The following is an 18406-nucleotide window of genomic DNA, read 5'->3' on the forward strand; positions in this document are numbered from 1 at the left end:
AAGAATGTTATTACAAACCTTAGCGTTCTTTAGTTTGCTTTTTTTGTTTGTTAATTGTAATACTTTAATTTTTAAATAACTGGAATCCGGTAGAAAATTGTTAACATCAACAGGTGACAGGATGTTAGATGCAGAACATTTCATGATCATTTGACGCTTCACTCCATTTAAAAATGTCTCCATTGTACTAATCCCCTTGAAATGCAGCACATAACACATAAATGAACTACAACTGGGTGAAATTTTTCATCCAAAACTTCTTTCAGCAAAAATGCCGATTCCACAACACTGAAACCTTTTAGAAATTCATGTTGATGTTGCTGAATTGTTTGTTTAAAAAAAATCCAAAAAATTGAAACATTTAGTTTCATCGCTTACTAAACAAAATGTTTCAATTTCAGTTTGAAACAACTTTTCATTTAAAAAATTTCCTTTTCATTTTAATTTTAATAGTTTCAAAAAGGTCAAAATGAAACATAAAATGAACTTTTTTAAAAAACTTTTTAATTCACTGAAATTTTTCATTTTGGGCTGACCTGAAACAATTTTTTTACCTTTTGAAATTGCCAACAAATCAAAAATCCATTATTCACCCAGTTCAAATGTGAACTACATTCGGTGCCCTGGGGATTATGACCTTTGCCACACTTCAGTTCTAGCTGAGTAGGGGTGGGGTAGAGAAATAGCCACTTTTCCATGGAAGTGGGGTGAAAAGGCTATTGGTCTTGCCACAGATACATCCCAGTGAAGAGATGGTCTTGCTACAACTATCCCCCACTGTACATGGCCGTCCACAAGCCCACAAACATTGCTGCCTATATCCTTTTAATTGCACCTGTGGAGCAAGGTCCTGCTGTCACAGTCAGGGTCATCTGGAATGTTGGTCAGGCTCTTTATTGCTGTAGTAAAACTCAAAGATGGCAGGTTGTTTGGGTGAACAAAGCTACTTCCCTGTGAGATGGTTTCAGTGTACCTATTTTGGGGTTCTGGTTTTGCAGTACAGTTTGCAGTTACATTCCCTGAGGCTGTGTATTGTGCATGAGAAGCACTTCCATGTTAATTATTATGGGCAACTATAAATTAATGTTGTATTTACACGTACTCACGTTTTGTATTTCTGTAGCCTAATATTCCCTGGAGTGCGGCTGGGTGCTGACAGTCAATTTAGTGATTTCCTTGATGGACTTGGACCTGCACAGTTAGTAGGTCGACAGACACTAGCAACCCCTGCTATGGGTAAGAATAATTTGTTCTCATGTATAAGACAAATGCTATCCCATTGACCTAAGTGGAGTTAAGGTGGCCAGAATTTAGCTCATGGGCTACCAAATAGTTCTGCCAAATGGCCTTCCTCATCTTTAACACAAAGGTGCTGTGTCAGAGGCAGTGCTAGCCCATTGGCGGGCCTAAGCAGGAATATTTTGGAGGCCTGCCGACAGGGTGAGTGGGGGGCAAAGGGGGCAATTGCCCAGGGGCCTGGGTGATTTAAAAGGGCTCCTAGGTGCACACGGGGTGGTACCGGCAGCAGCAAAGGCAGCCAGGCGGGCATGTGGAAGCCCTGGCTGTGCCAGAAGACCACGCCCAGCAGCACAGCTGGCAGCAGCTCACTGGGCAACAGCCAGTGCAGGTGCGGCACCGCCCAAATCTCAGGCGGACCTTTCTAGGGTCCCACTAACTCTTCTGCCCTGGGCAGAGCCATCCCTAGGGTACAGCGAATCAGGGTGACCACTCCGGGCCCCGCGCTTTGGGGGGCCCCGCGGGCTGGCACGATTGGCCAGCACAGTCAGTCCCAGAAGTGACCGGTCGGTCCTGGAAGTGACAGATGCGTCACTTCCGCCCCAGGCCCTGCACCCCCTGGGAACAGCCTTGGCTCTGGGGCCCGGAATTGCTGTCAGCGGGCCTAGCCCTCCCACATAACACATAATAAACAGCAAATAGGGGCCCCCTTGAGCTGCTTGGGGCCCTAAGCAATTGTTTAGTCTGCTTATGCCTAGCACCAGCTCTGCTGTCCATAAACACAACTGATGCTCTGTTTCATCCAAAATCAGACGAAGATAGAGCATTTCATGCTGGGACCTGTAATGTCCACAGAGCTCACTTCCGTATCAAAGATGGTGGCTGCAATCTGTTCCTTTCTATGCAGAATAATTATGGTCCTTGGCTCCTGGCAAATTGCTAGTTAGCTTTTGCACATGGTTGCCACTGATTATGGAGCCAATAATGGAATCTGACCCAGATTTAGCTAATTGAAACTCTACTGCATATTTGCAACAAGGCTGACAACCAGTTTACAAATGATGCCATTAGATTGTTGCTGTTGGAACAGATTAAAATTTAAAGTCTAATTTCCAGCAGCCTCTCAAAGGCTACCTATGGTTTTCTCAGTAATCCGAAGCATCTGAGAATCCCCTGGAGTACCAAGCGCTACAGGCTCGCCCCTGACACATCCACTCCACACTCCCTGCATGGACACTTATGGGGAGTCTGCATAGGGCCGTTTATGATGGCTTTATGCTCTGCCTGCAGGGGAGAAATTCTTCCCCGGGCCCTTGCAGGCTGTTTACGGTACATGTACACCACCACAGCAGTGTGTAAAGACAGGAGCAGGGGCAAAATCCCTTCAGTCTGCATTTGAGTGATTCGGTGACATATTTTGTGGGGCTGTGCATTGAGGGTGAAGAAGAAATAACCCTTGACATCTCCACTAGCCTAATCACGCTATGCACGTTAAAAATCAGAGATAGCAAGTGCTTTGGCTGAGCAGTCTTAAGCACTGCAGGAACTCAGGTTCAGGAGGCTACTCAACTACTACTGAGGAGAAGTAGGGAACCAGGAAGAAAAATGGGAGGGGATCGTCTCTTTTTTGCAGCTCATGAGCTGTACAAAAGAAGGAGAAGTCTTGAGTTGCTATATAAATCCAAAATTAATTATTTTTTGCGATGGGAGTTATCGGGCTATAAGCTTATTGAGCGTGAAGCCTGTACAATGTTATAAGGCCTGTTAAAATATATCAGATTTCCTTCTTACAGGAAATAAGAAGCATCTGGGTTCTTCTGTTGTCCATTTTAAAATCAGGGTGATTCCAGTAGTGAATCCAGGTGCTAGTTTACATTCGCCTCACTTTTTGCATAAAAGTTGTTTTCTCCCTAAACCTCTTCCAACAGGGCTCCTGAGTGATAACAATTTATTTCCATCTATTGGAGCCTTTATTTCTATAGGCTGAGGGAAAGTGTTGGGCTACAAAATTCACTCAATCTTTCTGCCTAACACTTTCTCTTCAAGGGCTTATATCTAGTGGATAGTTGTCTCTGCTGGTTTGAAAATGTCTGTGTTGTGGCACCCCCTGCCGACTGCCAGTAGCATAGACTGGATTTGAATATACAGGCTTACAGCATTGAAAGGTAGCCCAAGAGCACGGTTTATGGAATTTTCCTCTAAACTATTTGTAGCCCAGTATAGAGCTGTGTTTGTTGAAGCAAATTTTTGATAGAGGACAAACCATCCCTGCTTGGCTTGTCATACCACGAATACTAGAGTAGTCCAAAGCACTGTGCTATAATATTCTGATAGTGGAACAAGTGTGCTAAGGTCTCCTTTTCAGTTACATTTGAACAACAATGCTTTTATCATTAAGAATACATCAAATTTTGTAGCTCAGGTTTATTCACTATTCTTTGCTTAGAAACATGGACCTACATGTCAGACATCATAAGGTCAGGGTCCTGCACAGGTGGGAATTCCATTTGCTTCCACAGTTACCACAACTGGACATGTCCAATGAGGTATTTGAGCACCCAGACAGCCAGTTAGGTGACTATCTACCCATTGGCATGATCAGTCTTGGCGACTTTTTTTTATGCAGCCCTGAACTTCTCATGGTTTGAAAATCAGATCCATAATTACTAAGGCCCAGACACACAAAGGGACTTAGGTATTGCAACACTCAGTGTCACAAAGTCTAACTTGTAGGTGCCTAGCTGCCCAATAGAATCCATAAACCTTGGATTAGGTGGCCTTGTCTCCCTCTGCACTGAGTGGTTACAAATAGGTGACTCAGAATGGGGTCATCAAAACCCATCACGCTAGGCAGGGAGTCAATGGCAGATGCAAAGAAGAGGGGTGTGTCCTAAGCTCCACCCCTCTCAGGGAGTTAGGCACCTAACTCTATTTGGGATCCACACCTGGAAACCCTCTCCTGGAGTCAGGTGCCTCAGCCACTTCTTGCAAGAACAGCAGTGGTACATTGCCTAACTGCAGCAAGAGCCACCCTTCTAGTGGTGGTGAGGGCACTCACCTGGGATGTGGCAGACCCTGGATCAATTAACCCTTTACCTGAGGAGAAGGGATTTGAACGTAGGTTTCCCACTCTCAGAGGAGCGCCCTAACAATTGCTCAAGAGTGTCATCCTCACTTTGTCTCTGGCTCAATGCATATTTACATATTTATATACTGTATAATGGCCCCAACCAGAGAGATTGAGAGAGACCAGCATCAGTGTGTCTCACTCTCCAGTGGACAGGGCACGCAACTCCTCCTCCCTCCAGACCATTTTATGTGTAGTTAGGCATGCTCTGAGAATGCCTAGCATATTAAGCCCCACAGCACCTCGTTTGAGCCCCATTTGAGGATCCTACTTTTAGCTTAGGTATCAGGCACTTGGCACCTAGACTGATGTGCACATGTCTGATGGCAGAAATTTAGGCACTTAGGGGACTTGTGAAAATGCAGGCACTGAAGGATTTTAGGCAACTCGAGGACTAGGCAGCAGCTTAGCAGGGGGTTAGAGGATTTCAGTGGCACCTAAATATTTGGACTTAGGCACCTAAGTTCTTTTGTGGATCTGCACTTAAGTGTCTTTTTTTCATTTACAGTCTTTCTTTCCAAGTCAGAGCAGAACTGGAACCCCAACACGGCAAATGTTCTTGTCCGCAGCTATAGCCAGAGTTGTCATTTGCCAGAACATTCAGAACTGAGGAAGCAGCTTGGAAATCTTGTTCTCTTAATATTCTGGCAGTTTGTTCAAGGTGCTGTTTAGGAAGGGAACTGTCACCCTCTTGCCCTCATTAAAAAACTTTCGTAAAAAAAAAATTGTGAGCCTCAGAGAACTTAGTTGTTGGCTACACAGACTGCAGTCTACTTGTCTGGCTTTCTTCTTTCTAAAGGACAGACCTGCAAGGTTTGCAGCCACACACTTACCTAGTAAAAACAACGAGAAGTCCTTGTAGCACCTTAGAAACTAACAAATTTATCTGGGCATAAGCTTTCATGGGCTAAAACCCACTTCATCAGATGTATGGAGTGAAAAATACAGTAAGCAGAATATATATCATAGCACATGAAAAGATGGGAGTTGCCTTACCAAGTGGGGGGTCAGTGCTAACGAGGCCAATTCAATTAAGGTGGAAGTGGGCTATTCTCAATAGTTGACAAGAAGAGGTGAACACTTACCTTGTGCTCCTTCCATCTCTTTGTGTATCCACCTGGTGTCTCTCCTCTTATACTTGGATCAAAGACTCTTTGAGGAAGAGACCATCAATGGGATACAAATCCCTGACTGGAGACTCCAGATGCTACCACAGTACAATAATAATAATGATAATCAAAATAATTGCCTGAGTGAAGACAATTGACTGTGGTGAGGTCTGCACTGAGCTGACCCAGATAATGGAATAAGCTTTTTCTTCTCCTTTCCTTTCAGGTGATATTCAGATTGGAATGGTGGATAAAAAAGGCCAGTTAGAAGTAGAAGTCATTAGAGCCCGAGGCCTCACACAAAAACCTGGGTCCAAATCTACCCCAGGTGAGGAAAACTGCAAATGATGGAGGACAGGAGAATACAAAATATGCAGTAAAGCGTGGACCACAGATCTCGAAAGAGACCTTCTCAGCTCTTTGTAGCAGTCACTACATTTACATGTATTCATTTTCTTTTTCAATAGAGATGTGTTTAAGGGTATGTCTACACTACCCGCCGGATCGGCAAGCAGCGATCGATCCAACGGGGATCGATTTATTGCGTCTAGTCTAGATGCGATAAATCGACTCCCGAGCGCTCTCCCGTCGACTCCTGTACTCCACCGCCATGAGAGGCACAGGTGGAGTCGACGGGGGAGCGGCAGCAGTCGACTCACCGCGGCGAAGACACCATGGTAAATCGATCTAAGTACGTCGACTTCAGCTACATTATTCACAAAGCTGAAGTTGCGTAACTTAGATTGATCCCCCACTAGTGCAGACCAGGGCTTAGAAATACCTACTGTGCCCATGTTCAATTCCTCCCTCCTCACACCATTTAATTTCAAGGAGTGCTCCCCTCACAAGAGCAAAATCAACATTTCTGAGGCTGAAAAATCCTTGCTAGAAGGAATGTCTGCAAGGGGTGTTCAGATTAGATTTTTATTGGTAAATGTTGATAAATGTCGATTTCACGGTACACACACAAACCAACAAAAAATCCATCAGTAATAATCACAATTTACAGATAGGCAAAGTAAGAAAAATGTTGCTTGTAACTTATTAGACTTTGCTTTCAGGATATTTATTTTGTATATTATTACATGTGATACTGACAATTTGTATTGTAATGGTTTAAAGCTTTAACTTTTTGAATCTCAATGTCTATTGTAATTAGGTAATTATCATCTGATTCCTGCCCCCATAATTTTCTGCAACTGTGAAACTTTACATTGATAACAATTGGGAAAAAATGCTTAAAACACATCATTTTTCACAACTGTGAACATTTACATTGATATAAATTGGGAAAAGGGCTTAAAAATAAACCGATATTATCCATCAAAATAATTAAAATAATCAAAATCTAGTTACATTTCACCATGGCCCTGGTGATGCATATGGAGTCCCTTACATTATTATTTATGCATTTGTTTATTTTCATCTACAAAAGAGAAAGAGTAGTTGAAAGGGAATAGCAAGCAAGCAAGGTGGTGGAAACTGAGTACTGTGATCTTCAGTGATAAGGCAGTGTTTTGAATAAGTCAGCAAGCGGTACCAGTGCCTGTGAGCTCAAACATGTGAGCTTACCGAGAATAAATTAAATTATTGTTATAATAAAAATCTCCTTATTTTAAGACGTCTTTGCTGGAAAACATTTTTGTTTTCCAGGACAAACACTGTTTATCATAATAATTAGAATATGGGTTTCAGATTAACATTTTGCTGAGATGTTACTTTAAAACTATTTGAGGCACGAAGTAAATGAGGAACAACTGCCTTTTTATATGAATGTTTTCAGGAGTGACTGTGTTCCGTTTTTAAACACCCAGTTCATTGAAATGTCATCGGGAATGGCATATTTTGAAATGGCTTTGAACTCCTAACACATGGAACAATCAAACTGTCTATCAGTGACAACATATTCTTGTTAATAATATCCAGTTCATGGGACACATCAGTTAAAAAAATCATACTTTACCAGATAAATGTAAGACATGTGTTACTAATAATAACTTATGCAGTGTTGTTGTAGCCGTGTTGGTCCCAGGATATTAAAGAGAAAAGGTGTGTGAGGTAATATCTTTTATTGGACCAAGCTTGTCTCTCTCACCAACATAAATTGCCCCAATACAAAATATTACCTCTCTCACTTTGTCTCTCTGATAATACTTTTAATTAAAAACTAGTAAATATTTAATTGACTTTTCATCATCTAACTTGTTTGCTTACTGTTGAAAATTCAACTCAGTTTGGCCAATGAAAGTGGTTACGTTCACTATTCTTTCTAGTCAGTTTCCATTCATTGTTCTTGTCCTCCACCCCAATGGTGCAATACTGTGAAATGCTTAAGTCCAAACATAAAATTGGTGGTGTTTGATTTTTGCAGCTCCCTATGTCAAAGTGTACCTGTTGGAAAATGGAGCCTGTGTAGCCAAGAAAAAGACAAGAATTGCACGGAAAACACTTGATCCTTTGTACCAACAGACACTGGTTTTTGATGAAAGTCCACAGGGTAAAGTCCTTCAGGTCAGTAATTACTTAATCTTGGTTTAGGCCCTGATTTGGTAAAGCACTTGACTGTTCACTTAACTGTAAGATTGTGAGTAGTCCCAACCCACATAAACACTTAATTTCAGAAATATCAGTTAATATATCTGAGTGGTTTGTAATGTCATGAGACTCCCAAAATGTACCTATGTAGCTTTATTATTTATTAGAAGTTTTTCTCTATTGCTTTCTATGGCCCTAACCCTATCCTACCATCAGGCCCCTTCTCTTCTCCTTTGAAAAAATACTCACCGTACTCATGCAGGTAGGGAGTTGCTGCATGAATGAACATATAAGTGTATATTCTTTGGACAGTGTTAAATCTGTATTTTATGTCCTTACAGGTGATAGTTTGGGGAGACTATGGCCGAATGGATCACAAATGCTTCATGGGTGTTGCACAGATCCTTCTGGAGGAACTTGATCTGTCCAGTGTAGTAATAGGATGGTATAAATTATTTCCACCCTCATCACTAGTGGATCCAACCTTGACTCCCCTGACCCGCAGGGCTTCCCAGTCATCTCTGGAAAGTTCAACTGGGCCTCCCTGCATTAGATCATAGTGAACTTATAGCAGATGATGTCTAATAAAAATGTTACCACCCAGGATAACAATCAGAACCAGATTCTTATATGATCAAAAGCATTGTTGGAGAGAGACAATCACTTCTGTTTTTGCCTGTAGTAGTTATCCAAAAATATGTCTGAATTATTTGTTAAAAGATGGCTTAAATTAACAGAACAAAATAGTATATCAAATACAGTAAGTCAGTCTACTAGCGACAGTCACTGATGCTTATTACAATTTTTAAAAAGAGCGGGACCTTTAGATTAGAATAAAATGAAAAAAAAATACAAAACTGGAAGCTCTCACTCTGTTAAGTGTTGTATTTTTTCACATTTTGACAGAGCCCACAAGCAGTGTTAACTTCCTGGTGTTTCAGCAGTTTTTCTGTACTTGTTACTTCCACTAGTTCTTTGCTGTGTGATTCTGCCAGTTTTGTAAAAGTCCTCACAATGCTAACAGAGACCCTTCCTTTCGTTTTCTAAACTAAACAAAAAAGGGCTGAAGTATATCTCTGTAAGTATCCCTTCAAGTGTTCAGCAGCCAGAATTACCATACATGATGCCACTAAGGTTCTCATTGTTTCTTAGTTCTGGTTCTTCCAAGTCTATCAGGTGACAACCCAGAACAATGACCAATCAAGATTATTTCATTAACAACAACTAAGTCACAGTGCTAGTTTTTCTTTGGTAAAAAGCAAATATGTTTGCATTATATATAATGTTTTCTATGTTTTATGATGTTTTGCATGGAAGAGTTTTGAAGAAATCTATCTGCAGCTAATGCTGGGGACTGATAAAAGCAGCTTTAGTCTTCATTTTGACACTGAAAATATTAGTGGCAATGCAGTTTTCTTCCTAGACTCAGAGAGGAAATATTTACGTTCATGTGTATAAATGTATATTTGACTTCCCAAAATGTTGACCAGGAATGGGGTTGAGCATATGACACTTTCAGCTGTACCCAGGCTTCTCTGATATGTGTCACTTTAGACACACATGTTTGCCCTGGATAGAGCATGGTATGAGTTGTTCAGTATTTCACTGGAAATTCCAGTTGAAATATTCTGCACTTACTAATGTTTTTATCAAATTTTAGTTTACATTTCTTTGAGATTGATGCAAGCACAAAGCTTGATTTTTTAACGCAAGATACCTTACTTTTTTGGTAAAAAAAAAAAAATCAAATTTCAATCTGCATTTTATTCATTTGAGTTATTCTTGGCCTTGAAATTCCATGTGATTTACTGTAAATGTGCTAAAAACTGCAGACTCTGCTGGTTCAATGATATGTTTTCCCTCCTTTTACAGGCCATTCAATTTTGTGATCACACAAATAGGGCAGCATGATTTGGAACTGTTCAAAGCTGCATGCACGTTTTGTAAAAAGAAGCAAAAAGGTTATTTAATAATGTATGTTAGTTCCACATAGGCCAGCTTGTATGTTGCATGTACTTGTACAGTTTGCTCGTAATTACTATACTGAAGTAACCAAGAAATCTAAGCCATCCATTTTTCTTATAGACATTTTGCAGGTTTTAGCCAGGCAAGGTCTGTTAGTCTGGTGCTAAATGTCTATAGATGGACTTTATTTTTTACCCTATGGAAAACGTGATGTAGTATGGACCAAATTCCTTCTAATAAATATTTTGGTGTAGATTCCTCCTGTGGGGCTGTAACACATGTAGAAACTCTGTGCACACTAGGTTTGAAATCATAGACATACTGCCTGCACCAGGTGAACTATTTATTATTATTTAACATGCCGGAACTATTCTGCCCAGGGTTCCCTAGGGCACAGATTGATTACTGCTCGACCTGCTGAGCAGGAAGAACTGAAGCACTGGTGCACTACTACGAGATTCTGCTCTGTCTTAGTGACCAAAAATCAACTAATTATAATTCGGTAGTATCTTTCTATTTTGACCACTTGTCTTAACACTCCCCTGTGCTTTTAAATGAACTCCCAACTCATGTTATGTAAACATGTTTAATAAAATTTCCTTTTCATGTCCAGAGTAGTCGTTGTGTTCGGTATGTTCTAAGGTTCAGATGCAACTCCTCTTGCTACCGAATTGAATGAGATGTGTCATAGAAGTGAGCAAACAAGTGGTCCTTTTAACGGATGTAGAAGCACGTGTTCACAGTAGCGTCAAGTCTAGACCTGGGGTAAGTGGGTGCAAGTCATGTGATTTCAATGATGTTGCATTCCCTTCCACAAAGGAGGGGGCCAAATTGTGCTCTCATTTATATTCATGCAATCATATTGAAGACATTGGACCAAACTTGGTGTAAGCAGATGCAACTCATTTGATTTCAGTGAGGTTACATCTGCTTATACTAGGTTGGATCTTGGTCCAGTGGAGTTGCACAGATGTTGGTCCCAGGTCCGTATTTGATGTAAAAAATGTTATTTAGGTACAAAGGGCAAATTCTGCTCTCTTGCAGTCATTTAAATCCAGAATAGCGCCATTGTTATTTACACCAATAAATGTATTATGGATAACTATTTATGCCAGTGTAGCTGAGAGCAGATTTTGGCACTAAATGTTGTTATTAGAGAAGCAAAGATGGTGTACTGCGTTTGATTTTAGTTCTCCTTATCCTCCAGATATCATTTAGCATAATTTAGAAATAGCCTAAAGACTATTGCATCACTTTGAACACATACATTTATTGCCTTGTTTAAATGAATACATAACTAAGCTTCAGCAAAATGAATTATTAAAATGATAACTATTCACAAAAAAGAATTTTATGTTTCTACTTCTGTGGGGGGAGAATGAGCTGTGAAATACAGAGGACATTATGATATCGTAAAACCTTCTCAAGTTAGGTGAATGAATGTTTCATGACTTCCATGGCTTTGGATATTGCATCCAAAAACTCGGATCTTTTTCTTACCCATCCTCAGGAATAAATTAAACAAAATTGTTTAGTATTCCTGATCCCCTCTATAACACAGAAAAGGTACCAGCAATATTTTAAACATTTAAACCTTATTTTCAAACACAGTGTATCTAATGAACAAGTAACACATGTAGGAAGCATTCGGGAGAGAAGTGACTTTTTAACCCCACTAGATGGTAGAATGTGTGAAGCCAGATGAGACAGGAGTTGCTCCCGCTCTTCTGCTGCTGTTGCCTTTTGAATTGCTCATTGTTGAGTGGTGGGACTTTAGCATCACAGGTGAGTCACTTCTCGCTTGTCTCCTCACCCTACTACTTTTCCCCAGAGAGGAGGACACAGTATCACTTTACAGATGATGAAAAGAAAAGGAGTACTAGTGGCACCTTAGAGATTAACCAACTTATTTGAGCATAAGCTGTAGCTCTCGAAAGCTTATGCTCAAATAAATTGGTTAGTCTCTAAGATGCCACAAGTCCTCCTTTTCTTTTTGCGAATACAGACTAACATGGCTGCTACTCTGAAACCTTTACAGATAATGTACATCATAAAAGTAAAGCTACTAAAAATCATAATCACTAAGTTTAAGCATACAACCTGACATTCACTTTCCTCACAATAAGAGTTTATTCAACTTTATATTGAAATCCCTTTATAATTTACTGCCTTATTACAGAAGAAAAGCTGCTGGCCTATGTGGCATAGTGCTGGGACCTTAAGAATGGCTGAAGGCAGATCAGTAAAATGGGCTGCACATTTAACAGCCTCTTCTCCTTGTAAGGCACAAGAAACTTATATTTGCATTGCCCACTCTGACTAATCAGTTACAGCACGTGAATGAAAGCCTGAAAACTGAGTGCTGTATATCCAAACTAAACTAGAAGAATTTTAAATGGATAAAATCATAGAATCATAGAATATCAGGGTTGGAAGGGACCTCAGGAGGTCATCTAGTCCAACCCCCTGCTCAAAGCAGGACCAATCCCCAATTAAATCATCCCAGCCAGGGCTTTGTCAAGCCTGACCTTAAGAACACCTGTTTTTATCCTCAAATCCTCAACACCTGTTCACAAATGTTATGTATATACCAAGGGTTTATTTATATCCTGAAACGTTACATTTGATTGAGACTTCCATTCCATCACAGCCATTTCTGTTTTTCATTAGCTCCTTTAAGAAGTAGTAGCTAACCCACCTCTGGCAAGAAGACTGTAGGCCACCTTTGCCTCTCTTAGAACTATTGATTCAATGTGTTTAAGTCCCATAATGCATCTGAGCTGTCCTCCAGTGTTATACCAGTATAATACTTAGGATATAGTGGAAAGCAGAATTGTTAAAGATTCATTTCCTCAACTCATCCTGTGGTCTATTCAGACCATCTCTGGAGGTATCTGGCAGGAAACTAAACCTCCAATAGCTCTTGTTAAGAAGAAGATAATAGCAACATTCTTGACAATTATCCCCTCACAATTTTTTTTTAAAAAGTACTGATCTGTACAGTCACCCGGTCGGTGCATTTGCTTAAACACTACATGACTGACCATGAGTACTTTGGGGTATGCACAGTCTGAAATATGTTATCTGTTCTATATGGAAAACACACACCAGACAGAGTAAATATTTTCTAGGCTTTATTGTTGATCAGAACAATAAATCTCAATGGGACTCTGCCTACATGCAGCACTGAAAAAAAAATGCATAACATGCAGCATTGTGAAAACTGAAAGTCATAAGGGGAAAAGAGTCAAAAGTACCATCCTCTGTAGATGACAACATGGTAATTCAGTTCTGCCAAATTGCTGGATTACCTACTGTACAGCGTTATCTGAAAACAGTTTCAGGTATTTAAGGAACACGATATCCTTAAATGAGGTCACAAAGAATTCAATATATAAGGGTCCATCTCAAGGGTATCCCTTAGAAGTATTTTTGCCAGTTTGTTTCTTGGCCTTGTTTGATGGGCAGATACCTCCAGGATCACACCATTGGAACAGTCCTATCTGGAAAAGGATCTATAGGATTACCAGCCCCCCAGTAACTTTTTGGCTGCTATCTGAATTGTGGTTCACCTGAAATGAGTTATCTCAAAAGTCTGACAAAGTTCTATAGCCATACACCAAGAAAGCTGCTCTGTGCATGATCTACAACAAGCTGTTTCTTAATTCTTCCCTATACAACCCACAGGTAATTGTTTTATGTGCCTCTCTTGGAAGTGTGTCTAAGTTCTCACGTGCCTGATAAAGTGCAGCAACAAAGTCCACAGTGGCTCCTGTGATAAAAACATCATACCTGGGACAGAGAGAAAAGCTAGTCCAGTGGGTAGGGTACTAGCCTAGAACTGGGAACACTGAGGTTCCTTTTCCTGCTCTAGAACAGACTTCCTATGTGACCGTGGGCAAGTCATTTAGGGCCAGACCTTTAAAAGTCTTTAGGCGCCCAACTCCCATCTTTTCAATCTGGCCCTATCTCTTTGTGCCTCCGTTCTCCATCTGTAAAATGGGGATAATAGCACTTCCTACCTCAGTGGGGTGTTCTGAAGATCAATACAGTAACGATTGGGCGATCCTCGGATACTATGGTAATGACCGTGTAAGTAGGTTGATAGTAACAGAGCTTGTTCCTGGGGTTCATAGTATTTCTCCAGTGCCTAAGAAATATCTTGCAGTGATGTGTTTAATGTGGAGGAATGCCACTGAAGTCCCACTCCAGAAAAATAAACTTGACCTCCCATGATTTGTTGGCTCTTTCTCATCAATACCTGGTGCCACCAAAGTAGTATTTAGTACTGAAGGTATAGCATTGCCACGTATTGTGCCCTCCAGGAAGGTCAAAGCAACTACAGATGTTAACAGTACCACCAGTTCCAGCTGCATGTACCAAAATTTTTGCACCACTTTACCACCGATCGGTACCGTCTGTTCTGACTTACCAGCCTGTTCCCTTACGTTGGTGGCAAGGGGGTCTTTTGAAATGCAACGATATGTTACAGAAAAATGCGTTTACTAGCACCCAACCACAGAAGAGCATGGAATAAATCCATATATCACACATTTCATATAGTTTCACTCGGGTCCTAGTTAGCCCTCAGTGTTTAAAGGATTCCTGTCAGCTAATTTAGTCCAAACGTTCAGTGTTCACAAAATAAAGTTTTATGGGATTTGGAACCAGAGGGCAAATAAAAGGAACCCAAATGCTGTAATTGTTTAATCATGATTTTTAAACCAATCATATGACCGGGGGTGGGAGGGCTGCCTCATAATGTTTGAATGCTTGAGGTTGGCAATACTGTAGCTGCCACTGTGCCAGAAGGTCTCTGGCCAGTGGGAGTGGATCAGGATTTAGAGTGAGTCCCAAATGCCCCTCTACCACCAGGAGGGGAGGCAGTGTACATTGGGCCCCAATTTAACAAAGCATTTAAGTACACACTTAAGTCCATCTTTATGGAGCAATCCATTTACTTATTGTGCTTAGCTAAGTCTGTGGGACTTAAGTTTGTGCTTAAACTGAAATACCTGCTTAGGTACTTCCCTGACTTAAGGCTGCACTGTTGACTTGGACCCCAGACAGGAGGTCCCAGTACCTGGAGAAGCAGGCATGAATCCTAGAGTGGCTCTATGGTGTGACTGGAAGAAGGTAGACTTCTGGAAAGATGCAAGGTCTGCTGAAACTCAGTGTGGGTAGGAAGGAAGTCAGGGAGGTTACTGGGACAATGATGTACTTGCTGAGTTTAGGGGAAAACAGGAGAAAAGGGATAGATCATGAGTTTATTTAGCTCCCATCCTTTGATTTAGAAACCTGAAAACAAGAATAGCGGCTATTATTTGGCCAACTCCTGCAGCCCTTGCTCAGGCCAAACTCCCACTGAAAGAAATCAGTGTTTTCCTGAGAGTAAATAAAACAAAAAGCTCCCAGATTTGGCCCAATATTATCAACTTAATATTAGAAATCCAATATACAGAACAAGAAAGCAACCAGTGCCTAACTTTTAGGTGCCTAGATGATCACACGAACAACACTGCAATCCACAAAGCCAAGTTACATGTATAGGCTCCCTATGCACTGAATGGGGAGAGACAGGCGCCTAAGAATGCAATCCACAAAAGCTGATGGGAGATTCCAATGTGCTAAGACCCATCCCTTTCTTAGAGCTAGGTGCCTAGCTCTTCTCTAGTGATCCTTAACTCCTTATAGCTGGAGTGGCTGCACTCCAGACCAAATGTTGTGATGCCTCCATTATAACTTTGAGCCCAGTGGTTAGACCACTAACGTGGGCGAGCCAGGTTCAAGTACCTACTGACAGTGAGAAAGGCTTTGAACCGGGGTCTCCTCTTCCTTGGGATGGTGCTCTGCCCACTGAGCCTCAGGCTAGTCTTATGTAGTGCACCCTCAGTCTCTCCTGGTGAAGCTGTGCCACTGTGGATACATAAAGAGGGACAGGGCTAGAGAGAGAGAGAAAATGAGTGTGTAGTACAGTGGTTAGGGCACCCACATAGGGGGCAGAAGACCCTGGGTCAAGTTCCCCTGCTCCCTTCACTCTCTCTTTATCCATTCAGCAGGAGAGAAGCAGGGAACCTTATGTCAGGATCAGGGGCGGCTCTACCAATTTTGCCACCCCAAGCAGTCGCCGCCAAATTGCTACCGCCACAAGAGCAGCAGAGCTGCCGCTGAATTGTCGCGGCAGGACACAGACTGCCACCCCATTCTGAATGCCGCCCCAAGCACCTGCTTGGAAAGCTTGTGCCTGGAGCCGGCCCGGGTCAGGATACCCCCTAGCTCAATGGTCATCACAATCCCCTGAGAAGTAGGAGATCGCTGTTCAAACTTTTCCTCACCGCTCTGCTAAGGAAGAGAGGATTTAAACCTGGGTCTCCCATATTCCGGGTGATACTCGAACCACTGGGCTACAAGCGATAAGGTGGGTAGCAGCACCATTACTGCCTCCTCCTCTGGCTGGATTTTGAATGGGGCCAGATTCAGTAGGTTTTCTCAGAGAGCATGTTAGGCAGCCAAACAACCTGCTTTGTGAATCACCCTGGGCTTAGGCAGGAGATGCCTAGAGGGAGGCAGCGGGGCACATGCCCAGAGGCATAACCATAGGTGCCTAGGGAATTCAGGTGCCTACAGGTTCAGCAATAGCTTTTGAATTGTAGTGGGGGGTTTAGGCACCTAAGTAGCTCTGTGAATTCCAGCCCTAGTGTTTTTCAACTGAATGTAAGGGACTATTGTCCCCTTACTAAAACTCAGTGGGGCTGTTTTGATTGGCTAGCTCCCAGTACCAAAAGTAAGGGGAAGGGTCAATAGGAAATCAGGACCCTGAGACTGACAGTCCCCAGGACCAATGGGGGGAATCCAATGCCCAGGTCAGCCTGATTGACAGGGCAGGCAGGCTAATCAGGGAGTCAGAAGGCCAGGGGGTCCCATCCTCTGTGTGAGTTGGAATTGCCGGGGTCAGACAAAGTGGGGCTGAGCTAAGGAGAGAGCAGGGGCCCAAGCTGGGCTGGGGAGCAGAGCTGGGCCAGAGCCAGAGGGCCCAGAAAAGCAGCCCAGGAAGCAGGTCAGTGCTGGGAGCAGAGTCACAGAAGCAGCCTGCAGAGCAGACCTGTCCTGGGAGCAGAGCTGTAGCAACCAGAGCCAGAGGGGCCAGAGCAGCAGCAGCCGTGCTGAGGCAGAGTTGAGCTGGAGCTGGAGCGGTGAGCAGAGCAAGCAGGACCCTGGGCAGCAGGCCCAGGGCAGGGCTCTGCAGGCCAGACTTGGAGGGCAATTGTAACCCTGATGGGGCGGGGGCAATGCTGCGAAGAAGGGTCCTGCCCCCTAGAACCTGAGGGCGTGTAGCTACCTCCAGAGCAAGTGTCTGACCCGCAGCACCGCCAGGGCCTGAGACGTGTGAGGAACAGACTGAACTTCCCTGACATTCCAGAGATGCTGGTTGTGATGTTCCCGTGCCAGAGCGGGGTGATTTGTTTTCCTTTAACCTTTCCCATTTTTTCCTTCTTTTTTTAACTTGATTGTTGTTTCATAGAATCAGAGAATATCAGGGTTGGAAGGGACCTCAGGAGGTCATCTAGTCCAACCCCCTGCTGAAAACAGGACCAATCGCCAATTTTTGCCCCACATCCCTAAATGGCTCCCATAAGGATTGAACTCACAACCCTGGGTTTAGCGGGCCAATGCTCAAACCACCAAGCTATCCCCTGTTACACTGACCTTGCCAGTTGTTCTTATCCATCATAAAAAAGAGAAAGGGCAGAGCCCATTTTAGTTTTCTTTGCAGGTCATCTTGAATAAGAGTTTAACTGCAGTCATGTCAGAATTCTTTGCTCTGGTATCTGTATAATCGTCCATCCTCTCAGTACGTTAAGGCTTCTTCTTTAGATTGGTTATACCCATTCAGATTTTCCATATAGCATGTCCCACTGTGTAAATTTCAGCAGAGAAGGAGAGGGAGGCAAACATTCCCATGGTAGGGAGTAACTTTTCAGGGCTTAGCCTTCACCTTACTTTGTTTTCTAGATCTTTATCCACTGCTTTGCAGTACTAACCTTAGCCTTGTTCTTCCATCAGCCAGTTGCCTGAAAAGTGTTTTCTGGATTGTATCTTTTGCCAGTGAAAACCTGTTCGGTGTGAGAACATTTAGGTTCCTTCAGAGTCTGACAGTAAATGGAAAAAGATTAAGACCTTCTGAATACTTTTTCTCTCTGGAACTGACCTTCACTTTGTATGTGACCATTTAAAGGGCAGTAAGAAAGGATAGATTTTATTTTCTGTTCCAGAAAATTTGAGATACATAGTATATTACACACAGATATGGGCGTAGAGTATATAAAGAACCTCACACATGGCCAAATCCAAACATTTTCCCACAGTTTTCCTGCAGTCTCTATTCTGGCAACTTCCCATTAGCTTCAGAAAAAGTTTGACTTAGTAAAAACCT

General features: G+C 42.3%; 1 protein-coding gene across 50 annotated transcripts in view; it reads left to right on the plus strand.

Annotated features, from left to right (window-relative positions):
* Window positions 1–10586, plus strand: part of RIMS1 (regulating synaptic membrane exocytosis 1) — a 489881-nt gene extending 479295 nt beyond the window's left edge. For all 50 annotated transcript variants that reach the window (XM_043542504.1, XM_043542505.1, XM_043542468.1 and 47 more), the window contains 4 exons: window positions 1124–1236; window positions 5699–5800; window positions 7844–7983; window positions 8349–10586. In XM_043542504.1, the coding sequence (XP_043398439.1) occupies window positions 1124–1236; window positions 5699–5800; window positions 7844–7983; window positions 8349–8567 (574 nt within the window). In that variant the 3' untranslated portion in view covers window positions 8568–10586. The remainder of the gene's footprint in view (window positions 1–1123; window positions 1237–5698; window positions 5801–7843; window positions 7984–8348) is intronic.
* Window positions 10587–18406: the final 7820 nt, after the last annotated feature.

Source organism: Chelonia mydas, chromosome 3 (genome assembly GCF_015237465.2).
Source record: "Chelonia mydas isolate rCheMyd1 chromosome 3, rCheMyd1.pri.v2, whole genome shotgun sequence".
Lineage (NCBI taxonomy): Eukaryota > Metazoa > Chordata > Testudines > Cheloniidae > Chelonia > Chelonia mydas.